General features: G+C 39.4%; 1 protein-coding gene across 5 annotated transcripts in view; it reads right to left on the minus strand.

The window, feature by feature from the left end:
• Nucleotides 1–25517, minus strand: part of Sgcd (sarcoglycan, delta (dystrophin-associated glycoprotein)) — a 1018375-nt gene that overhangs the window by 97959 nt on the left and 894899 nt on the right. For 4 of the 5 annotated variants that reach the window (XM_006533307.4, XM_006533306.4, NM_011891.5 and 1 more), the window contains one exon: nt 13744–13816. In XM_006533307.4, the coding sequence (XP_006533370.1) occupies nt 13744–13816 (73 nt within the window). Of the gene's footprint in view, nt 1–13739; nt 13817–25517 lie in introns of those variants that run through there. The other variant, XM_011249013.2, reaches the window with a different exon arrangement.

Below are 25517 nucleotides of genomic sequence, written 5' to 3' on the forward strand. Positions count from 1 at the left end.
AAGAATCAACACTTAATACAGATTCTGATCTCAACTTCCCAAAGGTAGACCTTTTCAAGGAACTCAAACTCTCTGAGAGGGCCTTGAAAATTCTGTGACCAGAAGTTAGAATTCTAAGATTTAGATTCCTCACATTGGAGCAGATATAAAAGCCATTTATTCCCTCCTGAGCATGATCCAGTTTTTTTTTTATTTCTTTTAAAAATTTCTTTATTATTTTCTCATGCATTACATCTTGACCATGGCTTCCTTTCACCTCCCTCCTCACATTTCTTCAGTCCTGATAGAACAGAGTCCTTTGCCTTGGGTGACTGTCAAGGAAGGATCCCTGCCATTCAGACATTCGTAGACCGATTTCTTCTACTAAGCGGTGTCTTTTAGTTCTATCCCTCACTCCTGAGCACTCTAGGTCATAACACAATGATAAAAAACGTGACATGAGAATATCACATCATATCCAGGGAGGACTGTGATCTGCCCTTCTTTAGTCACTGTCTGACGGGTGCTGTGGGGGAATGTGACTGAGGGCAGAATCCTCTGTATCTCACCCTGTATCCTGACTTCTAGCTTGTGAATGGGCTGCTAAAGTTGGAGGTATATTGTACAATAGCTTCCCAAGTGTCCTGATTGAGCCATGTCCAGTCCATTAGGGCTGCATGTCTCACAAATGTTCTTCAAAGTGACAAGGAGCCATTTGCAGAAGCACAGCAATCAGAAGAAGCCTAGCACCTTCTGCTTTCTATTTCCACCTCACTTATCATGCACATTTGCCTTCTATATCTGCATGCAAAGGCTGAAGGGCATTTCCATCATTTTCCCAAGAGCTTTTCATGAAGACCAGAGGGAGCAGCAGAAACTAATAGACAGATGCATCATGGTAGGAAGGGCGTCAACGCTCTGCTTTAATCAGTACACAGTCAATAGTCTTCATCAGGAATAACTAATTAGTGTCTCAACTCTGTTCCTCAGATGTCATTGCAAAACTCTATCTGAGGAATGTCATCTGCACTTAAAGGAGGGACAAGCATCATAATTAAGTTTTCAGCTATTACTTCAGCATGAAGCTGCCACCAAGTGTGAAATGACTATAATTCACATTTTTAAGACCCTGAATTTATTAGCATCTATTTTCTATTCAAGGTTAGGGGTATGGTGTTTGGATTGTCAGAGCATTCAAATTACCCAGTGCTTTGTTATTCTGGAGTGACTGTAGCTGAGCTCTGATTCCAGAGAAGAAAATATTAATGTGTTTGGTTATATTTGTGAAAACAAAAGTCTGAAAGAACTAAAGACTCATTTTCCTATGTGGACAGGAAACAGCAATGAATGATATAAATGGAGAGAGAGAGAGATGGAGTCCCTTTATAAATTGTAATATCTGTGGCTTAGAGAGTGAATAGATGCCCCAGGCTATGTGCTTTTGCGGGATGTGCCTATTATACAAGTTATAGACATAAAAAGTACACAAAACTTTAAGTCTGCTTGGGAAAGAAAGGAGAACAGATTAACAACTTTTGAGGCAACTTATTATGAAAAGAAGGAAGAAACTGTGTGGTTACTGCATGCTTTACCAGGAATGAATACACCAGGGAGACCTTGATAGTACTCCTCTATGAATAAGTTACTGGCCAGTATGCTGGCTAAGTGCCTGATTTTTAGGAGAGTGGATTTGTAAGGATTCATGTGACCCTACCCCTTTTAAGGCCCTACAGCCAAAGTAGAAGATACCTTGTCCAACTAAAAAATGACAGTTTAGGTGTAGTATATACTTGGAAGATAAAGACCTTTGTGGACCTGGGTTAGGTAAGATGGCCAAACTCAGAGCTGAAAATGGAATAGAGTTACCCAGAAGAAAAGTAGGAAAGTTAGTTTTAAATGAAGAGAATGATGTGGTAAAGGCTCTAAGTCCTTCCAGAGACTGTAGGGAAAGGGCAGTGTGGCAGAAGCCTTCAGAGGCAGAGGATGCCTGATCGAAAGGTGTAGTGAATGTAGTTGCCTCCCTTGGAAAAGCACAAGGCAGCAACTGTAAATGGACCCTCAAAAGCTCCAAACCCATGAACAAAATCACAGCGGTCAAAGTCAAATAGAAAATGCTAACCACAAGTTGGAATTGAGAAGAAATCAGCACATAATAACGTTATTACAAAGTATCAGGAAGCTAAAAGCTGAGAGTCTGTCGGTCTATTGGAAAACAGGCTGCAAGATAATTCAAACTGTACCACCTTGGATGGGCCAGGAGTGGGAGTGTGTATGTGTGTGTACATGTGTGAGTCTGTGAAGGCTAGGAGGCTTCATAAGAGATCTTAAGTGCAAGGGTCATGGTATGCCATGAGTCATTGGACTAGGGTGCCAGGAACAGAATTCCAGTGTACTGAAAGAGGCAATACTCATTCTTTTTTTTTTAAACTGTTTTTTTAAAATATTTTTTATTACATATTTTCCTCAATTACATTTCCAATGCTATCCCAAAAGTCCCCCATACCCTCCCCCCCACTTCCCTACCCACCCATTCCCATTTTTTTGGCCCTGGCGTTCCCCTGTACTGGGGCATATACAGTTTGCATGTCCAATGGGCCTCTCTTTCCAGTGATGGCTGACTAGGCCATCTTTTGATACATATGCAGCTAGAGTCAAGAGCTCCAGGGTACTAGTCATTCTTAAAGCACTGAAGCATCTCTACAGCCCCTCTAAAGAGATCCACGGTGTATTGGTTCTTACACTGGAGTCACATGAATCACCAAGCATTTCATAAATCTCTAATCAGAAAGACAGATTGAATTTTATTTTTAATTGAAAGTAGATTCTTTTCTCATACAATATACCCTGATTTATAGCTCCCCTCCCTCCACTTCTCCTAGTTCCTCCCCTCTCCTCCTCCCTTCCAGATCAACCTCCTTTCTGTCTCTCATAAGAAAAGAACAGGCTTGTAAGAGATAACAACTAAACATGACAAATTAAAATATAACGAGACAAAGCAAAAGCTTTCACATTAAAGTTGAACGTGGCAAACCAATAGAAGGAAAAGAGTCCCTAAATCAGGCAAAAAACCAGAGACCTACTCCATCTCATCATCAGGAGTTCAAGAAAAATACTAATATAATAGATATAGCCGGGTGTGGTGGCACATGCCTTTAATCCCAGCACTCGGGAGGCAGAGGCAGGCAGATTTCTGAGTTCGAGGCCATCCTGGTCTACAAAGTGAGTTCCAGGACAGCCAGGACTATACAGAGAAACCCTGTCTCGAAAAACCAAAAAAAAAAAAAAAAATAGATATAATAAATCACAGAGCACCCAATAGAGACCAATACAGGTCCAGTGCTTGCTGCTTCAGTCTCCAAGAGCTCACATGTGCCTTGCTTAGTTGATTCAGAGGGCTGTGTCCTCCTGGTGTACTCTATACCCTGTGACTCTTAAAATTTATCTGCTTCCTCCTCCACAAGATTCTCTGAACTCTATGGGAAGAGATTTGATGGAGACCTCCAATTTAGACTCTTGTTCCATTTAATGTCTGGCTGTGGGTCTCTGCAGATCTTAAATAACTTGAAAGAAACTGTCTTTTTTTTTTCTAATTTCTAGTTCAAAAGCAAAGAGATAGTATATCTATGTTATCCATGAGGATATAATAAAACGGGTAACATCGAATAAAAACTTCTGAGAATTTTAATATGAAAGCAGGAACGAAAAGATCAAGGCAAGGGATGGAAAGTATAGGTGGCTAACAAGAAAAATAAAAATAAGAGGAAGGAGGAAGGTAGGGAAGACAGCTGGGACACAACCAAATAGGTTATGCTAAGGTTGTGAGAGAATTGTAAGGTAGGTGTGTGTGTGTGTGTGTGTGTGTGTGTGTGTGTGTGTGTGTGTGTGTATGTGTGTGTGTGTATGTATGTGTATGTGTGTGTGTGCATGTGTGTATATGTGAGAGTGTGAATACATATGTGTGTGTATGTATGTGTATGTGTGTGTGCATATGTGTATATGTGAGAGTGTGAATACATATGTGTGTGTGTGTATGTACGTGTATGTGTGTGAGAGTGTGAATACATATGTGTGTGTGTGTAGGTATGTGTATATGCTTTGTTTGTGCATGTGTGTGTGTGTGTATGTGTGTGTATCTGTGTATAGGTATGTGTATATGTTTGTGTGTGTGTGTGTGTGTGTGCACGCACACACAAGCCATGTGTGTAGGGGGCTTCTGTAGAGGCCAGAACTGAGCATGCGCTCACTTGAAGCTAGAGTTAGAGGAGGTTGTGAGCCATGGAACATGAGTGTTCAACGAAACTCTGAGTCTTCTGGAAGAGCAGCAAGTGCTCCTAATCGTGCATCCTAGCTCCTGTCCTGAATCTTCATCATCCCATCAATGAGACCGAGAAACCAAGAGCAGATTACTGGGTGACGTGTGCACAACATTGTACATGGCTATAGCTAGGAAATGAGATAAGCTTATGCAGGTATTCCATATATCTGCTTATCTTACTCTCACTTACATGACACTGCATTCTAACCAACCATGGACATCCCTGGATTTGGAAGAGCATATGAGAGAAATGATTGACTGGCTGGTTTAGCTTTACTTCAATTCTGATTCTCAACTGAATTCATGTAAAATCTCTTGTCATTTTGCTCCACTAACCTCCCATTACTCTTTGTTTTGAAAAGGTCTTAACTGGAATCAAACAAGCTTGGCTTCAAGCCAGGACCATGAAGGCTGTAATTAAGCACGATTTTCTGTCTATATACCCAGCAGGGCCATCTACAGAGGAGGGAAAAACAGGAGTCAGAAGCAATTTTGTGTTTTTCAAGAACAACAGAACAATATATTCTACATACTTTACATAATAAATGACAGAAGCTGACATTTTAATCAAGACAAAAACAATAACTAAGTTGTTGTATTTTCTTTAGAGGCAGAAGGCAGCCCTAGCTCATGATCATACGTTTTTTCTGCAGTCAAAGACCAAGATATCAACAACAGTTAACTTTTAAGATGGCAAGCCTGCCTTGACAACTGGGATAAAGGTGCGACTTTATACGTTCTTATGAAAGCTTTTCTTTGGAGTGCTTTTTTAGTCTTTAATCCCTAAAATTAAAAGTTAATCTAAAATGCATAATTTTAATTGTTAAGCCACTCGTCAGGGACATTGGTGATGATGTCATTTCAGTGTCTCTCTTATGTCCAGGTAGAAATGGGTCTATCAGTGACAGGTAAAAGTGGCATTTTCAGCCATGCCATCAATGGCTCTAGCTATCACAGATACCCCAGGGATGCCCATTAATGACTTTGAGAGAGGCTTGAGAGGTTCTTGTCAAGGCATTCGCTCCATTATCTTGTTTAGTTTGAAATACTAAAATATCTAAATCACGTTGGGGAAAAAAATAACATTATATTTTGATTCATCTCTTTCTGACTTCTGATTTTCAAAGGGAATATTGCTTATGACAAGGGCCATAATTTTGGGTTCTGACAGTTTCCCCCCTTTGATTATTTCCACAGTTCTTACAAGATTCAGAAAGGAAGGCTCCACGTCATTATATCTTGTCAGCATCAGCTAAAACACATTGGGATTGGCAAGTCACTTCATGCAGGCAAAACCAAATGTCATTTCTTTATTGTTCTTGTCTGACTAATTTTTCTCTCAAACTTTTATCCTTAAGAGTTGTCAGGGAGGAAGTCAAATGATATCTATTCTGGTAATCTTTCTGTGAGCTCAAAACAAAAGGTTTTCCTTAAATAATCATTTTTTTTTCATATTTCCTTCCTCTTTTGAAATGTTATAGTAGGGAAGAGGCTTGCCAGCAAGATGGAACAGACAAACCCCAGCTTCCAGGACGTGTAGTTCTGGTGGGCTTCAGGGTTAGGCAGCAGCTCATACTGGATTCTATATGATTATTTCCATGCTCACTTAGCCTCATTGAAGATCAGATATGATTGGTATTGCTAATCTACAACATTGGGCATGCCTCCTACTTCAGTCCCAAGACAGACTATTTGGTGCTTCTGCCTATAACATGACTTAAGTATGAAGTGTTCCCTGTTGTCACATGTACTCAAGACTTAGAAACCCATTGATGAACTTTTGGAAACTTCTTGAATCTGGGGAACTTTGACCTAAATATTTGGATTAATTCTTTGATGGAGTCATAGTATGACAGCATTATGGAGAGGTAGTGAAAAAGTGGGAGAAAGGCCAAGATAGAGGATGTGGGTTGTTGTGATGAATGTGCTTAGGAACTCCCGATTGTCCTGGCCTAGTCCTGTAATTATATCCTGTTTACTAGTCATCATGATGTCAACCGGACTTTTCTACACGCTTTTTCTGCCTCAATGGATGGAAAGTATGACTGCCCTTGAACTCAATTAGATCCTCCTGCCTCTGTATACTCCTAGGGTGAGCTGATTTTTCTTTTTTTTCCCCCGACACATTTTTTATTAGATATTTTCTTCATTTACATTTCAAATGCTATTTCAAAAGTCCCCTATACCCTCCCCCCAACCCTGCTCCCCTACCTACTCACTCCCACTTCTTGGACCTGATGTTCCCCTGTACTGGAGCATATAAAGTTTGCAATACCAAGGGGCATCTCTTCCCAGTGATGGCCAACTAGGCCATCTTCTGCTACATAATGCAGCTAGAGACACGAGCTCGGAGGGTACTGGTTAGTTCATATTGTTGTTCCACCTACTTGGGTACTTTCTCTAGCTCCTACATTGGGGGCCCTGTGTTTCATCCTATAGATGACTGTGAGCATCCACTTCTGTATTTGCCAGGTACTGGCAAAGCCTCACAGGAGACAGCTATATTGGGTCCTTTGAGCAAAATCTTGCTGGCATATGCAATAATGTCTGTGTTTGGTGGCTGATTATGGGATGGACCCCCGAGTGGGGCAGTCTTTGGATGGTCCATCTTAGCTACTTTCTTAAAACCTTTCTAATTAGCTATCTAAATAGCTTTTTTGAGGGCAGCCATTCAGCTATTTATTAAGTTCTTGCTTTTCTGACATTTGTTATCTTCCTCCCACAACTGACCAGACATTAGAAGAGACAGGCTCTCAATTTCTGTCCAAGTAAAGTATTGCCTCATTTCTCATGTGATGTTGCCTGGCTCATATTCTTCCCTGGTTCCCAAAGACAGAATCACAACATAGAGAGAGAACAGATATGGAACACACACACAGCATTTTTAAAGAACAAATCCCTTGGCTTTCCTTAAAATATTATGTTGGGGACAGGATCTTGTATGTTGCCCTAGTCAGCCTAACTCACTAAATAGATCAGATAGCCACAAACATGCTGGGATCCTCTAGTCTCTGCCTCCCAAGCACTTTGACAACAGACATGTGCCATCATTCCTGGCTTCTATCACCTTTTTTTTTTTTTCTTAAAGAAAAAGAAGCTTTTGATTGATAAATGGGTCAAGAGTAAGGATAGACCTGCCTTAATTATTAGAGCACTACCTTCCATTTGTTTCTGTATCCTCACCAAGATCAGCAAAATGGGAAAACAGAAGCAATAGTATGACATTGCCCCATCTGTAAGATTGTCTTTGAGCAATGAATGCTAGTGAGGATAACCATTTATCTGTAATGTTGATATATGCAGTAAATATAGTAGCTGTTTGGATCCCTTCTTTTGCCTTAATTGAAAAATAATTACTGGCCTTTATAATTTGATAGAAACATTTATTGGTAGAAAATAATGTTAAACTTTGTGAACGCTGGACTGAGATGTCACCTATGATCGTACAGAACTATCACATTCTCCTCTCCAAAGCGAACAGTTATTTGAGCTTTCATTTTCTGAGTTTTTCTGCATTGTAGGAACCTTAAGTTCTTAAGAACTTTAGACTGTTGTCTGCATTCATTGTGCACATGGGCATTGTGCCAAATAAGAACAACTTCAGGACAACCACAGGGGCCAAAGTGTTGATCAGTTGATCCCATTAATGATAATTTCCTTCAGACTCTGCAAACTGAGTCTTTAGTATATGGCTCTCCAGTAAGTATCCAACTGATACTTTGTAATGGTCTCTCATCCTTCCAGACAACTTAAATAGTTACCATACTTGCATATTTTTAAAACTTTCATTTCAATCAAATTATATAGCCAAATGTTTCTGAATGTTACATATGTAAAACAAAAAGACCTCAGTCTAAGTATGTGGCAATGCTGGAGTGGGGGGGGTTGGAGGGAAAGAGAGAGAGGATATGAATTATGGAAAATATCTGTAAAATACTAAAAAGGAAAATTTAAGGGGTTTGTACCAAATGACATTCTGTGGTATTGCTCTATATACCACACATCCAGGGTCATGAGGCTTATCATAAACCTCTCTTCCTTCTTTTCAGTTTTAAAAGCCATTATTTGAAATTCTTATATTGTGACTTTGAAAAGGGTTAGTGCCCACACTGTAGTTAACTGAACTCCAATGCTATGCCTAACTTTCTTGGTTCCTTAAATTTATAAAGCATTGGAAGCCAATCTAAATTTAGTTATAAATAGACTAAAAAAATAGAACAATTTATTTTTGTCAACTTATGTGAGTCTGGTTGAATTCATGTTTCACTAGGATACATACAGATTTTAAGTATTATACATTCTCAAAGGAGTTTAGCTTTCCTATTTTACATTAAAAAACAAAACAAGTACACACACACACACACACACACACACACACACACACTCACTCACTCACTCTTACATACCACCTTATAGAATATCCAGGATATGCTGGGATTGGCAGATGTGTGTAAGATTTCTTCCCACAGAAATTTCTGTCACTGAACTCTGGTAATATTTTGGGGAAAAGAATTAAACAAAGCAGGGTCAGTTCTCAGTTGTTGCAAAACATGCTTGAGATCATCTTTCACCCCTAACTGTGGGATGTGCTATCATTACCAACTTAATAAAGTCTTTCAAGTCTTTTGCAGCCATATTTGAAATTGCTTCCACACAATTTATTAAATATCATCATCATCAGAAGGAAAATCACATTTTCACAAATGCCCTGGAATGTTGTAGAGAAGATGGGTCATGTTTTCCCTTAAGCTACGTGACTAGAGACACGCATTCCTTTTCAACTGAATCACCGTCTCTTTTCTATGTATCTCAACCAAAATATTGGGGATTGATAACCTAGTGCTCCTAGGTAGATGTCATTACCATTCTCTGTGTTTCTACCAGTTTGCTTCATACCTCCATTCCAGCAATTATTGTGTCATACTGCATTTTATATTATATTTATGTTGCATCTCCCTTTGCTGAGAACTATTTTAGTGATCATTTTATGCATGCCTGTGTTTAGTGCATTTTATGAACTCCCAAGTGTTTAGTGCAAAACTCCTTTAGTAAGTATTCAACCATACTTTGTAAGTGGTCTCTGATCTTTAGTGATGAGGTCATCAAATAATCTCCTTGCTGTAAGTTATATATGATATAAGAGGTGAAGAATTATATATAATTACACTCACACACACCCAGTTTTTTGGTTTCTTATGTCTTAGAACTTCTTAGGATCCCCTCCAAGATGAAGGGGCTAGTTAAGGTTTTCTGATTATCACAGTCATCCCAACTTTGTCTCCCCTTTTCACTCTTTCATTCTCGGTGTCTCTGATTTCTGATTCTTATTCATGATCCTCTAAGGATTTGAATCCTATAAGGAGCCCTCAGAGAAGTATGGACATTCAAAGGCAGCCTCTGTTCTTATAGAAAATACATATGCAAAGCCGTGGGGCCCATTTCCCACATCAGACCATGAACAGCTTGAGATCAGAAGAATTGGAATAAGGGAACATTGAACATATTCATATCCTGAGTTGTGAATTTATTAAAATCCAATTACTATTCCAGGTGAGTTCCTTTTATTTCAAGGGGCAGGTTCAGTGCTTAATGTATTTTTGAGTAATGGCTTCAATCAGGAGCGCTGTATTATTATTTTAGAATAAACCTGCAAGGTAAAGTCAACATGCATGAACCTGCCATTAACCTAGACTGTTGGTGGAGCCCTCATCTGTAGAGTGAGAAGCTTTCTCTGCTTTGGATTTGAGCTCAGCTCAGAATTATATACAGGCATTTTCAATAAAAACTGCAAAGCACACTGTAATGTCAAAAGGCTGTCATACTACAAGATGGCAATGAGAAAGAAATTCTACTAAGAGAAAAGGTTAAATTATGAAATTTTGTATGTTTAACTAGATAGACTCAGCCTATCATAATTTGGACTACAGGAACAAACCAAAGAACAGTGTCAGAATGACACATGCAAATATTTTTATGATGCTTGTGCTAGTCAGACTTAATTTTCAATTTGACACAGCCTAGAGTCCTCTGAGAGGAGAAGCCTCTGTTGAGGAATTATCTAAACCAGGTTGGTCTGTGGTATGCCTGTAAGGGACTGTCTTGATTAGTAATTGTTGTAGGAGGATCTCGCTCACTGTGGGTGGCACCATTCCCTAGGCTGGTAATCCTGGGCTGTATTTAAAAAACTACTTAAGTATAAGTGAGTAAGCTAAAGGGCAAGCCAGCAAGAAGCATGCTTCCAAGGATTCTGCTATGAGTTTAAGTTCCTTTCCTGACGTCCTCAATGATAGACTGTGCCATACAAGTGTAAGTCAAGAAAACCCTTTCTATCCCAAGTTGCTTTTGGTCAGGGTATTTTGAATCACCACAACAGAATGAAATGAGGATAATTCCTATTAAAAAAAAAACATTACTTTGAGCATCTGTGGACTTTGCCCATAATTTTAGAAAAAGTAATGAAAGTGCAGTTCTTCCTTTAAGAAAAAAAAAAGTTTGTTTGTTTGTTTATTTATTTATTTATTTTATGTATGTGAGCACACTGTCATTGTCTTCAGACACCCAGCAGAGGGCATTAGACCTCATTACAGATGGGTGTGAGCCACCATGGTTGCTGAGAATTGAACTCAGAAACTCTGGAAAAGCAATCAGAACTCTTAAGCACTGAACCATCTTTCCAGCCCCCTTACCTGAATTCTTTATGCAGTTGCACTATATTTGCATTTGCTCAGGAATTTTAGAGACTACATATTCTAATGCAATGTCTGAGGTATCTCTTAAGTTTTAAGTAGACACTGAAAACTTATCCTCAGTACACTATGAGCAAATATCATTTTATGTTCTCCAAAGACCAGCTCTTTGATGTGGATTGATGTATATAGAAATGCCCTTTTGGCATGGTTTTATTCTAATTATATGTTTTTATGAGGAGCAAAATTGCTAATTTCATAAATGCTAATTTCACAAGACATAATAATGATTAAATGAGGGTAATTAGCCCTGTGTCTCCTTAAACAGTGGTCAACTTTTTGTGTCAGCAATCTTTGAGGTCATCTTTTCTGGTTCTTTATAAAACATGTAATGGCTTGTGAGTTTACAGTACTAGACTACATAGTATAACATCAGAATGGACTTCAGTGTAATGTGTATAAGGTATGTTTGATACCCATTATGTAAGCTCTTCTGATCTGCTATACCTTCTCCTAGCTTATAATGACCATTATTCTATTCAGTACTATATAATTTACATATTTTAGGTTTAACATATGATTAAGGTTATCCCAAGCTTTTGTTCCCACCGGAAAGAACACGGTCAGGACAACCGGAATCTTCTGTGGCAAAAGGCTTTATTGCTTACTTCTTCAGGAGCAAGAGAGCGAATGGCGAAACCCGTCCCTTTTAAGGAGAATTATCCTCCGCCTAGGACGTGTCGCTCCCTGATTGGCTGCAGCCCATTGACCGAGTTGTCGTCACGGGGAAGGCAGAGCACATGGAGTGTAAAACTACCCTGGCACATGCGCAGATTATTTATTTACTACTTAGAACACAGGATGTCAGCGCCATCTTGTAATGGCGAATGTGAGGGCGGCTCCCCACATAAGGTCACACACTATTTTTCTTGTGTGTCTGGTTTATCTCACTCAATGTAATACGCTTGAGTTCATCCATGCTGTCATATGTTGCCATCCCTTTTAATGGCTTTTGCATTGTGAAAAAAATAAGAATTGTTATAAAAGCAATTTTGATAGAACTTTGTAAAATGGAGTCAGGGAGCCATTAGGACATAGGGTTTATGCATGATTCCAACTGCCAAATGCTGTTTGAGATGTGAAGTTCTCACACTAAGCATCTGCAACACTGAAATTGCAAGGCAATGCCTTTATATTCCAAATCTTACGATGTACACCACTAGGCGATTGGATGGGCATTTCAGTTCAGTTTACACATCATTTCCTTAGCTTCTCTACAGTCAATGGTCCAGCTAAGGTCAGTCTTCCCTTCCCTTCCACACAACACTGATTCAAGCTATTCAAACCTGGATCCCTGAATTGTTATTCTTATAAATCCAGAGATGACCCTTTCATCTTGATATAGTTTCTGAGTTCAAGTTTAGTGACATTACACATCTGCCTCATTTCCTTTATCCAATCATCCATCAGTACCCAAGTGAGTTGGTTCTATGTCTCGGCTCTTGGGATACATACTTCAGTAACTGGGAGAATGCAGCTACTAATATATTACTAATGTCATCACACACATACAAACATGTACACTTAGACACATTTGCACACTGTGGCAGAACAGCTGGGTTGTAAACTACAGCTCTACCTTATTTGGGATTTTTCTGGAGAAAAGTTCTCATTCCTCACTAATTATCCTCTTTTTTTTTCTCAATCTATTCCCCTTCATCCTTATTTTAAAGAAAGGCTATGGGTTTGGGAATTACGTAATGTATTTCTCATGGCTGAGAATGTGTTTCTGTTGATGGAATACAGGCTCCCCTGTGGCTTTAGCCATTTCAGCAAGGCACAGATTATGAGTCTGTATTCTGAAGGAGTAGATGGAGCCTATAGATTGCAGATGCATCTGATTATAGTGATGCCTATTAGGAAGTAGTTATCTAATGTTGCCTACATTCTTCTGGTCTCAGGTCAAAGAATTACCAAATGCAAATGCAAAACATTACCAAACACTTTTCTGGGTCCTGGACGGTTAGAGTCCTATCTTAGAAATTACAGTTGTTCTTAAATCAAAATATCATTTTTAATGTTTCTCTTGCCTGACTGTCAGACCTACCTTTTTTAGGATATATCTCTATGTGCATCCATCTGTATGTTCTTCTTTTTAATTTTGCATAGTTGGTGGCAACAATATAGAGTCTCAAATGCCTGCCCTGCTAAAACCACACTCATATGCATAGTTGAAGATCAACTCTAGTACGAAGAACATTTACAAAATACAGTCCAAGCACCATACTACCCAAGCAATAAGCATTCTCTTTCATTGAAAAAACAACCGAATTTGGTTTAGACACCAACTCCTGTCATATAATACTTTTGGGGTAGTTGATAAACACCAATTGTGATTTATTTACTAACTGTATTGATTTGTAGTAACACAGAAAAAAAATCAATAAATAGACATTGTCAGCCAAGAAATCTAATCACCAATCACCTTTACATAGCTGGAAACCTCTCACTTCAGACCTTTGTTTCCTTAAGTACTCAGAAAAGAAATCGATTAAAAAACAATCATCTTCAATAATTCTCCAATCTTTCCCAGTTAAAATATTTCATATAATAAATGTCAGTATTATTCAAAATAAGCTTTTGGTCAGCCACAGACAGGAAACAGCTACTGATCTATGCAAATTGTATTATGCAAAATAAGTCCTTGGCTAGCATAGATAGGAAACTGCTGCTGATCTATGCAAATCAAAGCCAGAAGCTTACCTTAGTTCCTTGAAGGGGTCTGCTCTGACATTAGGTGTTTCTATGGATTTGGGGAAGACTGTGCCTTCAGCTCCTACAAAGAAAAGACAAAAGCAGAAAGACATTGTCTGTGGGGTCACCCAGGACATCATCTGCACACAGATAAGAGCAGAGATTGTGCATTTTGCCACTAGCTACAGCACTTCTGATACGAGAGGGTTAAATCAGTTCTTGCAAGCAACCCTTGAAAGAACCAGGGACAACTCTTGCATCAGATTGAAGACAAGAGGAACATTCCATGTAGGTTTCTGGGGTGGGGTGCAGCTAATAAACAAACAAACATTTTAATTAAAATATAATTACATTCTTTTTTCCATTCCTTTTTCCATGTTCGTTCCATGAGCCCATGTCCACTCCATCAATTTGATAGCCTTTTTCTCAAAAAGGAAAGGATCTTTAAAAACATGACTTGAAATGGGAAATTTTAACTTTTGTCTTATAAATTATTATTGACCACCTTATAAATTATTTTTTAATTAGGTATTTTCTTCATTTACATTTCCAATGCTATCCCAAAAGTCCCCCCATACCCTCCCCCTACTCCCAGTTCTTGGCCCTGGCGTTCCCCTGTACTGAGGCATATAAAGTTTGCATGACCGATGGGCCTCTCTTTCCAATGATAGCCGACGAGACCATCATAAATTATTAATGGCCATCTGACTAGAAGTTTTGAAATACAACAGCTGAGGTCCTCTTTCTGCAATGCAGTACAAATTCTGTAACATGGGGTTAGAAGGTAGTGTTTGCCTAGTGTCAAGCTAAAATATTGTTTCCCTAAATAAAGTTCTGCATCATCATTTTGAAACATTATTCAAATGCAATATTATAAGAGATCACTTGAAGGACACATTTCGATACTGAGTATAAGCATTGAACCCCAGCCCAATCGAGACATTCAGCTTGTGTTTGAACTATTAGCCTTCATCTATACCAACTGTCAATATCAGCTGAACCTTTCTAGCTATAAAATATAGTGATTATCTGATTTTTATGATCCCTAAGAGATTTCAAATCATTTAATCTGCAGTGTAACAGCAACAATTGCCCCGGATATTAGATTCTCAACTAAACATAGCTGGGGCAATTATCATACTTTGAAGGATTTAACTGCTTCACATTTGGTGTACGTATTTGACATGGTTAAGTAAAGTAGGATGTCTTGCACTCGGGTGCAACTTCCTAGAGCTTCCTTGCATGTTTACATTGTCTTGAATTTCTTCATTTGTAATTGTTACCCTTAATTTAGATTTCTCCTGGTATTGTGATATATATAGAAAAATTAATTTATTTTCTTATATAGCAATAGCAAAAATACCCATTCTTATGACAGCAGCAACAGATCTTTGCAAGGACAATCAGAACATGATACTTTGACCTAACTATTAATGACATAGCTTGCAGATTAACAGACATTTATAAGTTAACAATTTTGAGTGAATCCTATAGATTTTATCATACATAGTAGTCCATATCTCCAATAGCAACCTCACTGAATTGATACCATCAATGAGTAGAAACAAGTGTGGGCCATTGCAAATCTTTCTCAGCCTGAAGACCTTATGTGCTTGTCTGTGTATGTACATGTGTGTTCAGGGGGGCTTACCTATGCATGCTCATGTAGAAACTAGAATTGACACTGGGCATCTTTCTTAGCTCTCACTAAACTTGAAGCATGGTCTTGTGGAAAGATTGGCTAGCTAGCAAACCCCTGAAATCCATCTGTCTCCACTTCCCAATGCTGAAGTTATAGATGTATGCCACCTAATTTGCTTTTTTCATAAGTACTGGAGATCCAAGTTCAGGTCCTCATGCTTGCATAACAAGCACTTTACCCACGGAATATTTCCACAGCACTGACATCCTTCTTACTTTTTAAATATTCCATATCACTTAAAACACATTGAATTACACACATAATGAAATCTACCACTTGTTATGCAAATTATGTAAGAATGTTCAAAGTTTTGTTATGCATAAATTACTAATTTTGCCCCTGAGATTTCCACATTATATTTTGTATAACTGCAGAATGAATTGGATTTTAGACTATCATGCAGCTTTTGTTAAATATGCACTAAATTTGGTTTTGAATAGCATATTAATTAATTTTTTCTTTGCTGTGACCAAAGGTTTTGCTCACACAGGGCTACTCAATGTTTTGACACTTAGACATCATATAATCAATCTACACTTAAGTTGAGGCTTCATGGAGGAGCTTGCTTATACCTGGGAAGTTCAGGATGCAGAAGCAGAGGGATGCCAGAATTTAGGTAGACTTTTTCTTTCCCCCGTTTTATTTACTCTGAGACCTTAGGCCCCAGGATTGTGTGACCCACATTTTATTCCACAGTTAATCTGGAAAGTCCTCATAGATAAATCCCAATGAATGCCTCTTTAACACTGTACATAAGTCACATGGTAATATTGCTCAAGCTATCCGATGCCCTGACACATCCCTAACCAACTCCAGTTCTGAAGAAACTTCATCTCTTAAACAGAGATTTCCCTTTGAAATTCAGAAACCTGTGGTTCTTTGCCTTAAAACTACAATTAAGAGGCACAGTGCTATATCTCATTAGGGTAACGAGTTAGTTTGGTTATACTTTTGGTATATTTAAGTTCTAGTTGCATCTCCTTTTGCTCTACTCAGAATTCTGTTAAAGCAAAAACAGCATTACCTCTCTTTCTTTTTTAAGTCAGCTTTCGTTGTCTGGCTTATAAATATGGCAGCTATTCCTATCCATGGACAGCCTTCACTGTGTAACCTGTTACTCCAATCCTGACTCTTGGTATTTTGCCCACTGTCATACACATCCCTATCTTCGTAATGCATCTGAAGCCTACGGCGCCTGTGCACAATATGTATACACTGTAGATCAGAAGCCACATTACATCAGACTCATCACTCAAACCTGAAGAATGGCATTTCCTTTTAATGACTTGCAAACGTGTGACCAGTTTCTCTGTCCTAGTCAAACTCTGGCTGAGTCTCCTTTGTTAGCCAAGGATGACAATCAAACTCATCTGTACTTTAACCATTCTCTTGGCTTTACTCAGTTTAAGGTGGAGCTACTTAATCTGGAGTTTGTGGATTTCGGTTCTGTCATTTCTCTGAGCCAGCCTCGGAGCCAGTTGAGGAGGGGAAATAAGTAACCATAGTAACGTCCCTCAACACTTCATACAATACTGATGCAGGGAAAGTGAGACAGGTAGGCTTACTCCATGACAGACTTCAAATGTGCAGTTCAGGAGACTAGGCCTAAATCTCTGTTTCCAAGAACTGGGCAAGTCCAGGCAAGTCCAGGCCTCAGTAGCTGCTCTGAAATCTGGCCTGAGGCAAGGACAGTTGGTCAGCAGCAGTTTCCACACTTCCCCAGATAGCCCCTCCCCACCTTCCAACCTGGGGCCAGCAATGGTTCTGGAATGTTCCCAGAGATAGAGCCAAGATTAAGACAGAGTTCACCTACCCTTCCCTGGACTTCCCTTACTGTGCTTTAAATTGGGCCTGTGAGCTCATTCTAGGGTCTTTCAATCTTTGCAGATGGTAGATACCAGCATGCTGGACTTCTACAGAATAAAACACTCTTTGCATTTGTTTATATACTAGTCGAGTCCGTGGTATCATTCTTTGGTGAATCATGGACCCTTATTAAAGGACAGTCTCCTCTGAACACCAGAGGTCAGGACCATGGTTTTTCTCTGATCCAAATATACCTTTGCTGTTCCCTGACTAGGTGAACATCTTTTCCTCTGCCATTGCCTCATTGGCCAACATAACCAAAGGCAAACAGTAAGCACTCAACATGTATTTATAAAATGGCTACACCATTTATTTGGTACCCAATACACACTATGGAGTGCTTTTATGTATATGGAAGATACCATTACACCTCTTCAAATTGTGTTAGGGTCTGTGTAAGTAAGTGCACCCATCTTCTTTGAGCTAGACTGGACTGGTTTCTGATTGATGGAGTGATTCCTATGGGAGACTAATTTCCTGTCATAAAATTTCTTACACCATACTGTCTATTTAAAATGAGTGTGCTAAATTATAATTCAAAGTATTAATTTAATTCTGCTTATAAACTTACAAACATTGTAATAAAGAAATATTACAAAGGCTACATAAAAACTTCTTTAAAATCACAGGTTGTTAGGGGCTGTAATCCCCTCTCATACCAAGGAAACACTCACCTAAAGACTGTAGCTAAAATTTACATGGATCTCATAACCACATCTTCAGTGAGTGCTCCTGCAAAGACTTTCATGAACATGTGACTATCAATCCACCTTTAGCTCCAGGGCCCTAGAATTTTGCTTTGCCATGCTAGGATATTATAGTTTAAATATTAGATCCCGCTCCATGCACTGCATATGTGTTGAATGCTTAGTCCTAGCTAGGTGGTATTTTGGGAGATCTTAGGAGGTTTAGGAAGGGCTTCAAGCTGAAGAAATTAGAGGTGAGGACATGCTGTTTGAAGCTATGTCTTGTCTTAACAGTCTGTTTTTGGTGTCTCTATTTCCTTCTGCTTCCTGACTGCCATACAGTGTACCTCTTTCTGCTCCCATCTCTTAATCCTTTGATGTTCTGCCTCACATATTCTAAGAGACATAGAGCCAAATGAAAATGATCATGCACTGAACCTTCTGATGTTGTGAGCCACAGTAAGTCTGGCCTCTTTTCTATTTAAACTTGTTTTTAAAGATTTATTTTGAGTTTCTGGGCTAATATCCACTTATCAGTGAGTGCATATCTAATGACTTTTTTTGTGATTGGGTTACCTCACTAAGGATAATATCCTAGCCCAGAAACATAGAACACCCAAGATACAATTTGCAAAACACAAGAAAATCAAGAAGAGGGAAGACCAATGGGTGGATGCTTCATTCCTCCTTAGAATAGGGAACAAAATACCCATGAAAGGAGTTACAGAGACAAAGTTTGGAGCTAAGATGAAAGGATGGACTATCCAGAGACTGCCCCACCTGGGGATCCATCCCATAATCAGCCACCAAACCCAGACACTATTGCATATGCCAGAAAGATTTTGCTGAAGGGACCCTGGTATAGCTGTGTCGTATGAGGCTATGTCAGTGCCTGGCAAATACAGAAGTGGATGCTCACAGTCATCTGTAGGATGGAACACAGGGCCCCCAAAGGAGGAGCTAGAGAAAGTACCCAAGAGCTGAAGGGTTCTGCAACCCTATAGGTGGAACAACAATATGAACTAACCAGTACCCCCAGACCTTATGTCTCTAGCTGTATATGTATCAGAAGATGGCCTAGTCGGCCATCACTGGGAAGAGAAACCCCTTGGTATTACAAACTTTATATGCCCCAGCACAGGGGAATGCCAGTGCCAAGAAGCGGGAGTGGGTGGGTATGGGAGCAGGGCAGGGGAAGGGTATAGGGAACTTTCGGGATAACATTTGAAATTTGAAATGTATATAAAGAAAATATCTTTAAAAAAGATTTATTTATTTTTATTTATATAAGTACACTGTAACTGTCTTTAGACACACCAGAAGAGGGCATCAGATCCCATTACAGATGGTTGTGAGCCACCATATGTTTGCTGGAAATTGAACTCAAGACCACTGGAAGAGTAGTTAGTGCTTTTAATTGCTGACCCATCTCTCCAGACCCAAGTCCTGTCTCTTTTAAGTTGCTTTGAATAGTGATATGCACCTAACTAGTTCACACAGGTTACTGTAGCCTCCACTGAAAAGCAAGGCAATAAACAGCAGAGTGGTGCCTCTGGGTGGAAAGGGGGACTCCCTGTGGGAAGGGAGGGAAAGGCAAAATGCCTTTGCCTCACCTCTCATCATCTAATCCAGTATTTTTTGGGTTCTCTGCTAGGCTTGAGTAGCCTACCCCATTGGCTAATGGGGTCCTTGTGTCCTACATACCAGAGGCCATAGTTTTAGATATTAATTTCTAGAGAAAGATTCAAAATCCTCTCATTTGGTGAAGAAGCTTGAACATATTATCTAACTCCCATGATGTTCAGTTTCCTACTTGGAGAGGAAAGATCATAGACTGACAAAATGGCCTAGTTGGAGAATCATTTATCATATGAGGCTGACCACCTGAGTTTATCTTGGAACTCACATTAGAGAGGGAGACTCTACACATGGACAATGTCTTCAGACCTCCACACATGAGCTGTCATGTGTGCACGCCTTATGGTCAAGAGACTGAGTATCTTATAGTATCATGCACCTCAGGAACATGGAAATTGTTCTACAGTCACAGAGCTTACAGGTAAGGGGCTGGAAACTTTTCAGCCTTGGTTCCAGACCAAGTGCTCTTTGAATCTGTTCCTAGTGACTACTTTCAGCAGACTCGTCTGTCCTGTAGTTAGTCCTTTTTTTTTTCTGAGTCTGAACAAATATCAAGGCTCATGTGCTCAAGTAATGCTTGCTTTTAGGGCTCCAGTCACTTGACTTCCAAACCTACTCATATTTGCAATGAGATGAGATATTAACACTTGTTAGAAAGACCTTTTATTTTTAAATTCTACCAGGTTTCTGATTTCCACATTTTTCCTTTTTTACAGACAGCCATCAGTTGAGATAAATCCACCAAGTTGACCTCTACCCATTCTTGGATAATATATTATTCTTTATTCTATTATTTCAAAAAGGCTTCTATTAAAACGATACCCACTGATCCTTTCTTTTGACACAATATAATTTACAGGCAATAAATGTTCATAAACAGTTTGACTGAAAAATCCATAAAACCATTTCAGCTTTATTTTAAGTTCCATTTAATGTCCCTCAAAAATGATTTCATCGATGTGCTTCCATTAGCTGGTTCTCTGCCCAATAACTTAATTCCATGTAATCAATCAGGAACTTATAAAGCATGTGGCAGGATCTATCTCAAGTATCTTGATTCACCATAAAGATCAGCTCAGTGGCTCTTTCCTCTACTAGCTCAGGTTGGAGGTGCACTTGTGAAAATGTCTTGAGTGTACCCTGTTACCATAGTAACAGAGGCACAGCATCTCTAGAGAAGACACTCAAAGTCCAAGCTCAGGGTTATCACAGTTCCTTTTCGAGGAGTCCTGCATGTCAGAAGACCTGAGCTCCAGTCTTCCGTCTGTGCGGTGTAAGGTATAAGGAACAACCTCTCTAGGCGCTGGTGTCCTGAACTGTAAAGCAGGATAAGTAGCACCTTCTAAACCTAAAGCTCTGTGAGGTCGCCATCTGACAAAGCAGAATTTTATCCTTGCCCACCTCCTTTTCTTCCTGGAGGAACAAAGAACTTTAGAATACACAGAGAAAGATGGTTTGCGGGGTTGTATTTCTGTGGTGCTAGTGACTGAAGGTCCTGCACTGGGCAAGCAGCTGCTATGCTAGCCTTAAACTGCACTTAACTGGCAGAATAAAACCAATAGGAAATAAATCTTGTAAGTTGTGGGCTAGCAGAAAGCAACATTTATTATTATAGATGGAAATAATGAAACAATAAACATTATATGTGAATTGTTAACTCACTGGAATGTGAGTTGCAGAAATTCAGAACTAAACATCAGGTCTTCTGCTTCCTGTTTCTGATTTATCAAGAAACAAATCAATCCATCTTTCAAACATTCTCCCTGTCACGCCTTTCCAGCTTGACTTCCTCAGCCATTTTACAATCCAATATAGGTATAAAAATATATTCTTATCCTAACAATAAAAATGTAATTGTTTCAAAGTTATATAAAGTGGAAATGGGTGGATTCTGTGTTGTGCAAGGTTACTTACAGTTCTGTGCAGGTAACTGACTAGGTTGCATACCCCATTATTCAGAAGAGAGTGGTGTGCAGCTAACTCATACTTTGATTCATTCAGCACATATGCCTTGAGTAGGTAGATGTAGGTCTTTCGTAGGAGGGACACAGTCACAGGCTGGTAGAGTGGAACACCCTCCACTCTCCTAATTTGACTAGTTGAAATAATTGGCATTTAAGTGAGCTTACAAACAAGAACACACACACACACACACACACACACACACACACACACACACACACACACAGAGAGAGAGAGAGAGAGAGGGGGGGGGGAGATAGGTAAAAGTGATAGAGTCTTAAAAGAACACAAATCTTGGAAATTTTCCTAAAGTCACATCTAGCAGATGAGTTTTCTGATACACTGAGGATTTGCTGATACCTAAAAGGTCATTAGAAATGAACATGCCAAGAAAGGGATGTAGCAATGCAAAAGAAAACACAAAGGCTGGATAGCCAGTAAATACAACTAATAAAGACAATGTACTTAGATCATATTTAGCAAGTTACAGCCATGAAGGGCTGATAGAGAAAAGGATAGATTCCAGGGAGTGGTGTTCTAGAGGGAATGTCAACTATTATCAAGACATATAATTTGATCAAATTCAGATTATTAAAAGATTATATGGTTACATTCTATGGACTGAATGTTTACATTAACCAAATCTTGAGATGTTGATGTCTTTTTTTTTTCTTTCTTTCTTTTTTGTTTTTTTGAGACAGGGTTTCTCTGTGTAGCCCTGGCTGTCCTGGAACTCACTCTGTAGACCAGGCCGGCCTCGAACTCAGAAATCCTCCTGCCTCTGCCTCCCAAGTGCTGGGATTAAAGGCGTGTGCCACCACTGCCCAACTGAGATGTTGATGTCTTAACCCCATTGGGATGGTGGCACAAGATGGGGCAGTAGGGAGTATGCTGGAAGTATTTTGTCAGTTTGACACAAGCTAGAATTATTTTGGAAGAGGTAGTCTCGCTTGAGAAAATGTTCCAATGGTTAGGCCTGTGGGTAAGCCTGTGGTATATTTTCTTAATGGACGGTTGATGGTGGGGGGGTGGGGGGGTGCAGCTCACTATAAGTAGTACCAGCCTTGCATTGGTGGTCCTGGGTGCTATAAGAAAGCAGGCTGAGCAAGCCATGAAAAGCAAGTACTTCTCTATGGTTTCTACATTAGTCCTTGCCCTGCTTGAATACCTTCCCTGACTAGATTACATACTCCATGATTCAGGAGAAGACTATAGCATGCATGCATGCAGTGAAACCCAAAGTTCAATGCCTTCAGCATGTATGTCTTGAATAGGTGGCTATAAGATTGTGAAAAAGGAACACAGTCACAGGCTGGTAGAGTGGAACATTCTCCACTATCAAAGTCCATAAGCAATGGACTTCCTTACCTAGAAGTATAAGGTGAAAGGAATCCTTTTCTGCCCAAATTGCTTTTGGTTATTGTGTTTTATCAAAGCAACAGAAACCCTAATTCAGGCAGGGATATGACTAGATTTTGAAGAGTTCATGAGGTTGGAACCCTGATGATGGGATTGGTGGCCACATAGGAAGAAATTGTCATATATGTCCTCTTTCTGTCATGTGCAGTCAGTCACTTGTCAACTATCCTAGGATGAGATTCTTAAGAAAAAGCTGGCCAAGTAAGGCCATTCTGACATCAGAATCTAGATCCCCACAACCGGAATGGCAAGCAATACATGCTTGCTGCAGAGCCAGCTGTGCAGTTTGTGCTTTCCGATAATCACATTCAGATGTCATGTCACAGCATGGAGAAGATGGTCACAGAAGCAAAGACTTGCAGAGGCCAGGGGAGAGATAGGAAGGCTGAGCTAGAGAACTCACAGTAAGGAAGAGGAGTGGATGGTAGGAGAGACTCACTAAGATCTGGGGTTGCACTGGACAAGAGGAGATGGAAGGGTTATCACAGTGCCCTAGGAGAAACCTAGAATGAATGTTCAACCTGAGATAACAAGTGTTCAAGGCCAGCTATGCCCACAGAAGCCACATACTCCTGATGAGATATACTCAATATTTGATATTTTAGTTACAAATTCCAGCTTTTAGTTTCCTTATGATAAAACAAGAAGTGTAAGAAAATTTAAATTAAACATTTTTATGTATAAGTAATATATTTAGTCATTACAGAAAACGACAAATAACCAATTGAAATGAACATACTCTGCGAAAAAAATACTTTTCTGGTTACCTTACAGTTTTAGATAAAAAGGTTTCTACATAACTATTGCTGTTGAAATTCTTTCTAGAACAGATGTGATAGTTTTGACATAAGTCCAGAATATTGAACATGGAAATGATTTGATACTCAAATGTAGTGCTCTTTTGATTTGAGACTCACTTTCATACAAACTACCTTCTCATAACAACTGTACCTTTTCATTCAAACTGTACAGTACAGACACCATGGTAAGTATAGAATAATCTCAGGAAATTTCTCAGAAGCAACTGTTTTTTAATTATTATTTAATTTGTGTGTGCGTGTGTGTGTGTTTGTGTGTGTGTGTGTGTGTGTGTGTGTGTGAGAGAGAGAGAGAGAGAGAGAGAGAGAGAGAACACAAATTTTTATGAATGCATACATGTGTCTGCACATGTAGAGGCCAGCAATCAACTTCTATTGTCTACAAGCTGCCCACATGGTTTTTTTTTAGTAGTCAGGGGCTCTCTGTGGGACCTAGGACTTGTTGGCTAGGCTGGACTGCCTAGCAAATTGCAGAGATACACCTATTTCTGCCTCCTTAATAACTGGGATTACAAACCAGTGCCATCACACATACCTAGCTTTTTGTGTGGCTGCTGGAGAGAAGGAAACTCAGGCCCTCACACTTCTGCAGCAAGTTTGGCTAATGCAGCCCTGTTCCCAACTTCTCTGTTTAATTATTAGCGTGAACTTTTGCCTTTCTCCTGAGAAAATGTAACAGCATGTTACATTTCCTTGAGGAAAGGCTGGGTTATATTTAGTCAGAGTTGTGAAACGAGCCGAGCATTGGGAAGGATGCTGAATTTCCTCAACTTTTGGAATTGTACATAGCAAGCACAGGGGCTCCCTCATCCCCGGGCCTCTGCAGACTTCAGGAATAAGCAGGTGCTAGATAGCAAGTTTTCATGGAAAAAGTCACGTGGGACAGTTTCCTCACAGCCTGTCTTCCCTGGTGATTTACTAAGCTGCTAAGACAAACATCTGTAATTGTTGTGAGCAGTTTCTAGGTTACACAGGAAATATTTTCTTTTTCTGGGTTTAGGTTATATTCTCCTATCCTAAAAAGAATAGGTAATTAATCCACTCAACCAACATTTGCAGTAGGCCTCCCCCATATATGGTTCGTAGAGAAGCTCGAGTCAGATGGTTCTTTTCATGGTACTGCAAGTTAATCAAATTCAAAATGGTCATAAAATTTGCACTGGCGCATGGGTGAAGAGCCTGCTACTGAGTCTGATGATCTCAGTTGGATGTCTGGTACCCAAGTAGTGAAAGGACAGACTCAGTTCTTGAAAGTGGTCCACTGGCCTCCATTCACGTGTTATGGCATGTGTGTGCTTATACACATGAATAAATAAATATTAAAAAGTCAAATTTAAAATGTTAATAAAATTTGTAGTAATTGTAAGTGTTGTAAGGCATCAGGCTATCTACCATGTTGAGTACACAGTACAGTGCAAGGCAATTTTCAGTGACAAAAGATAATCTTTACCTTTTCAGGGTCTCTTTAGAACTTTATAGTTAGTTATATAGTTATATAAGGAAAATATTTCATTTCTTCAGTGAAATTACTAGGAATCAAGCATGTTCAATGCTGACACTATGGCCTACAAGTTGACAAACTGATTCTTACAGGGTATAATGGTTTATATTGATTGTCAGTCTGATAGGATCTACTGTTGTCCTGGAAACCAATCTCTAGCCATGTCTTGAAGGGGCAATCTCAGTCAGGCT

Source organism: Mus musculus, chromosome 11, assembly GCF_000001635.26.
Source record: "Mus musculus strain C57BL/6J chromosome 11, GRCm38.p6 C57BL/6J".
Taxonomy (NCBI): domain Eukaryota; kingdom Metazoa; phylum Chordata; class Mammalia; order Rodentia; family Muridae; genus Mus; species Mus musculus.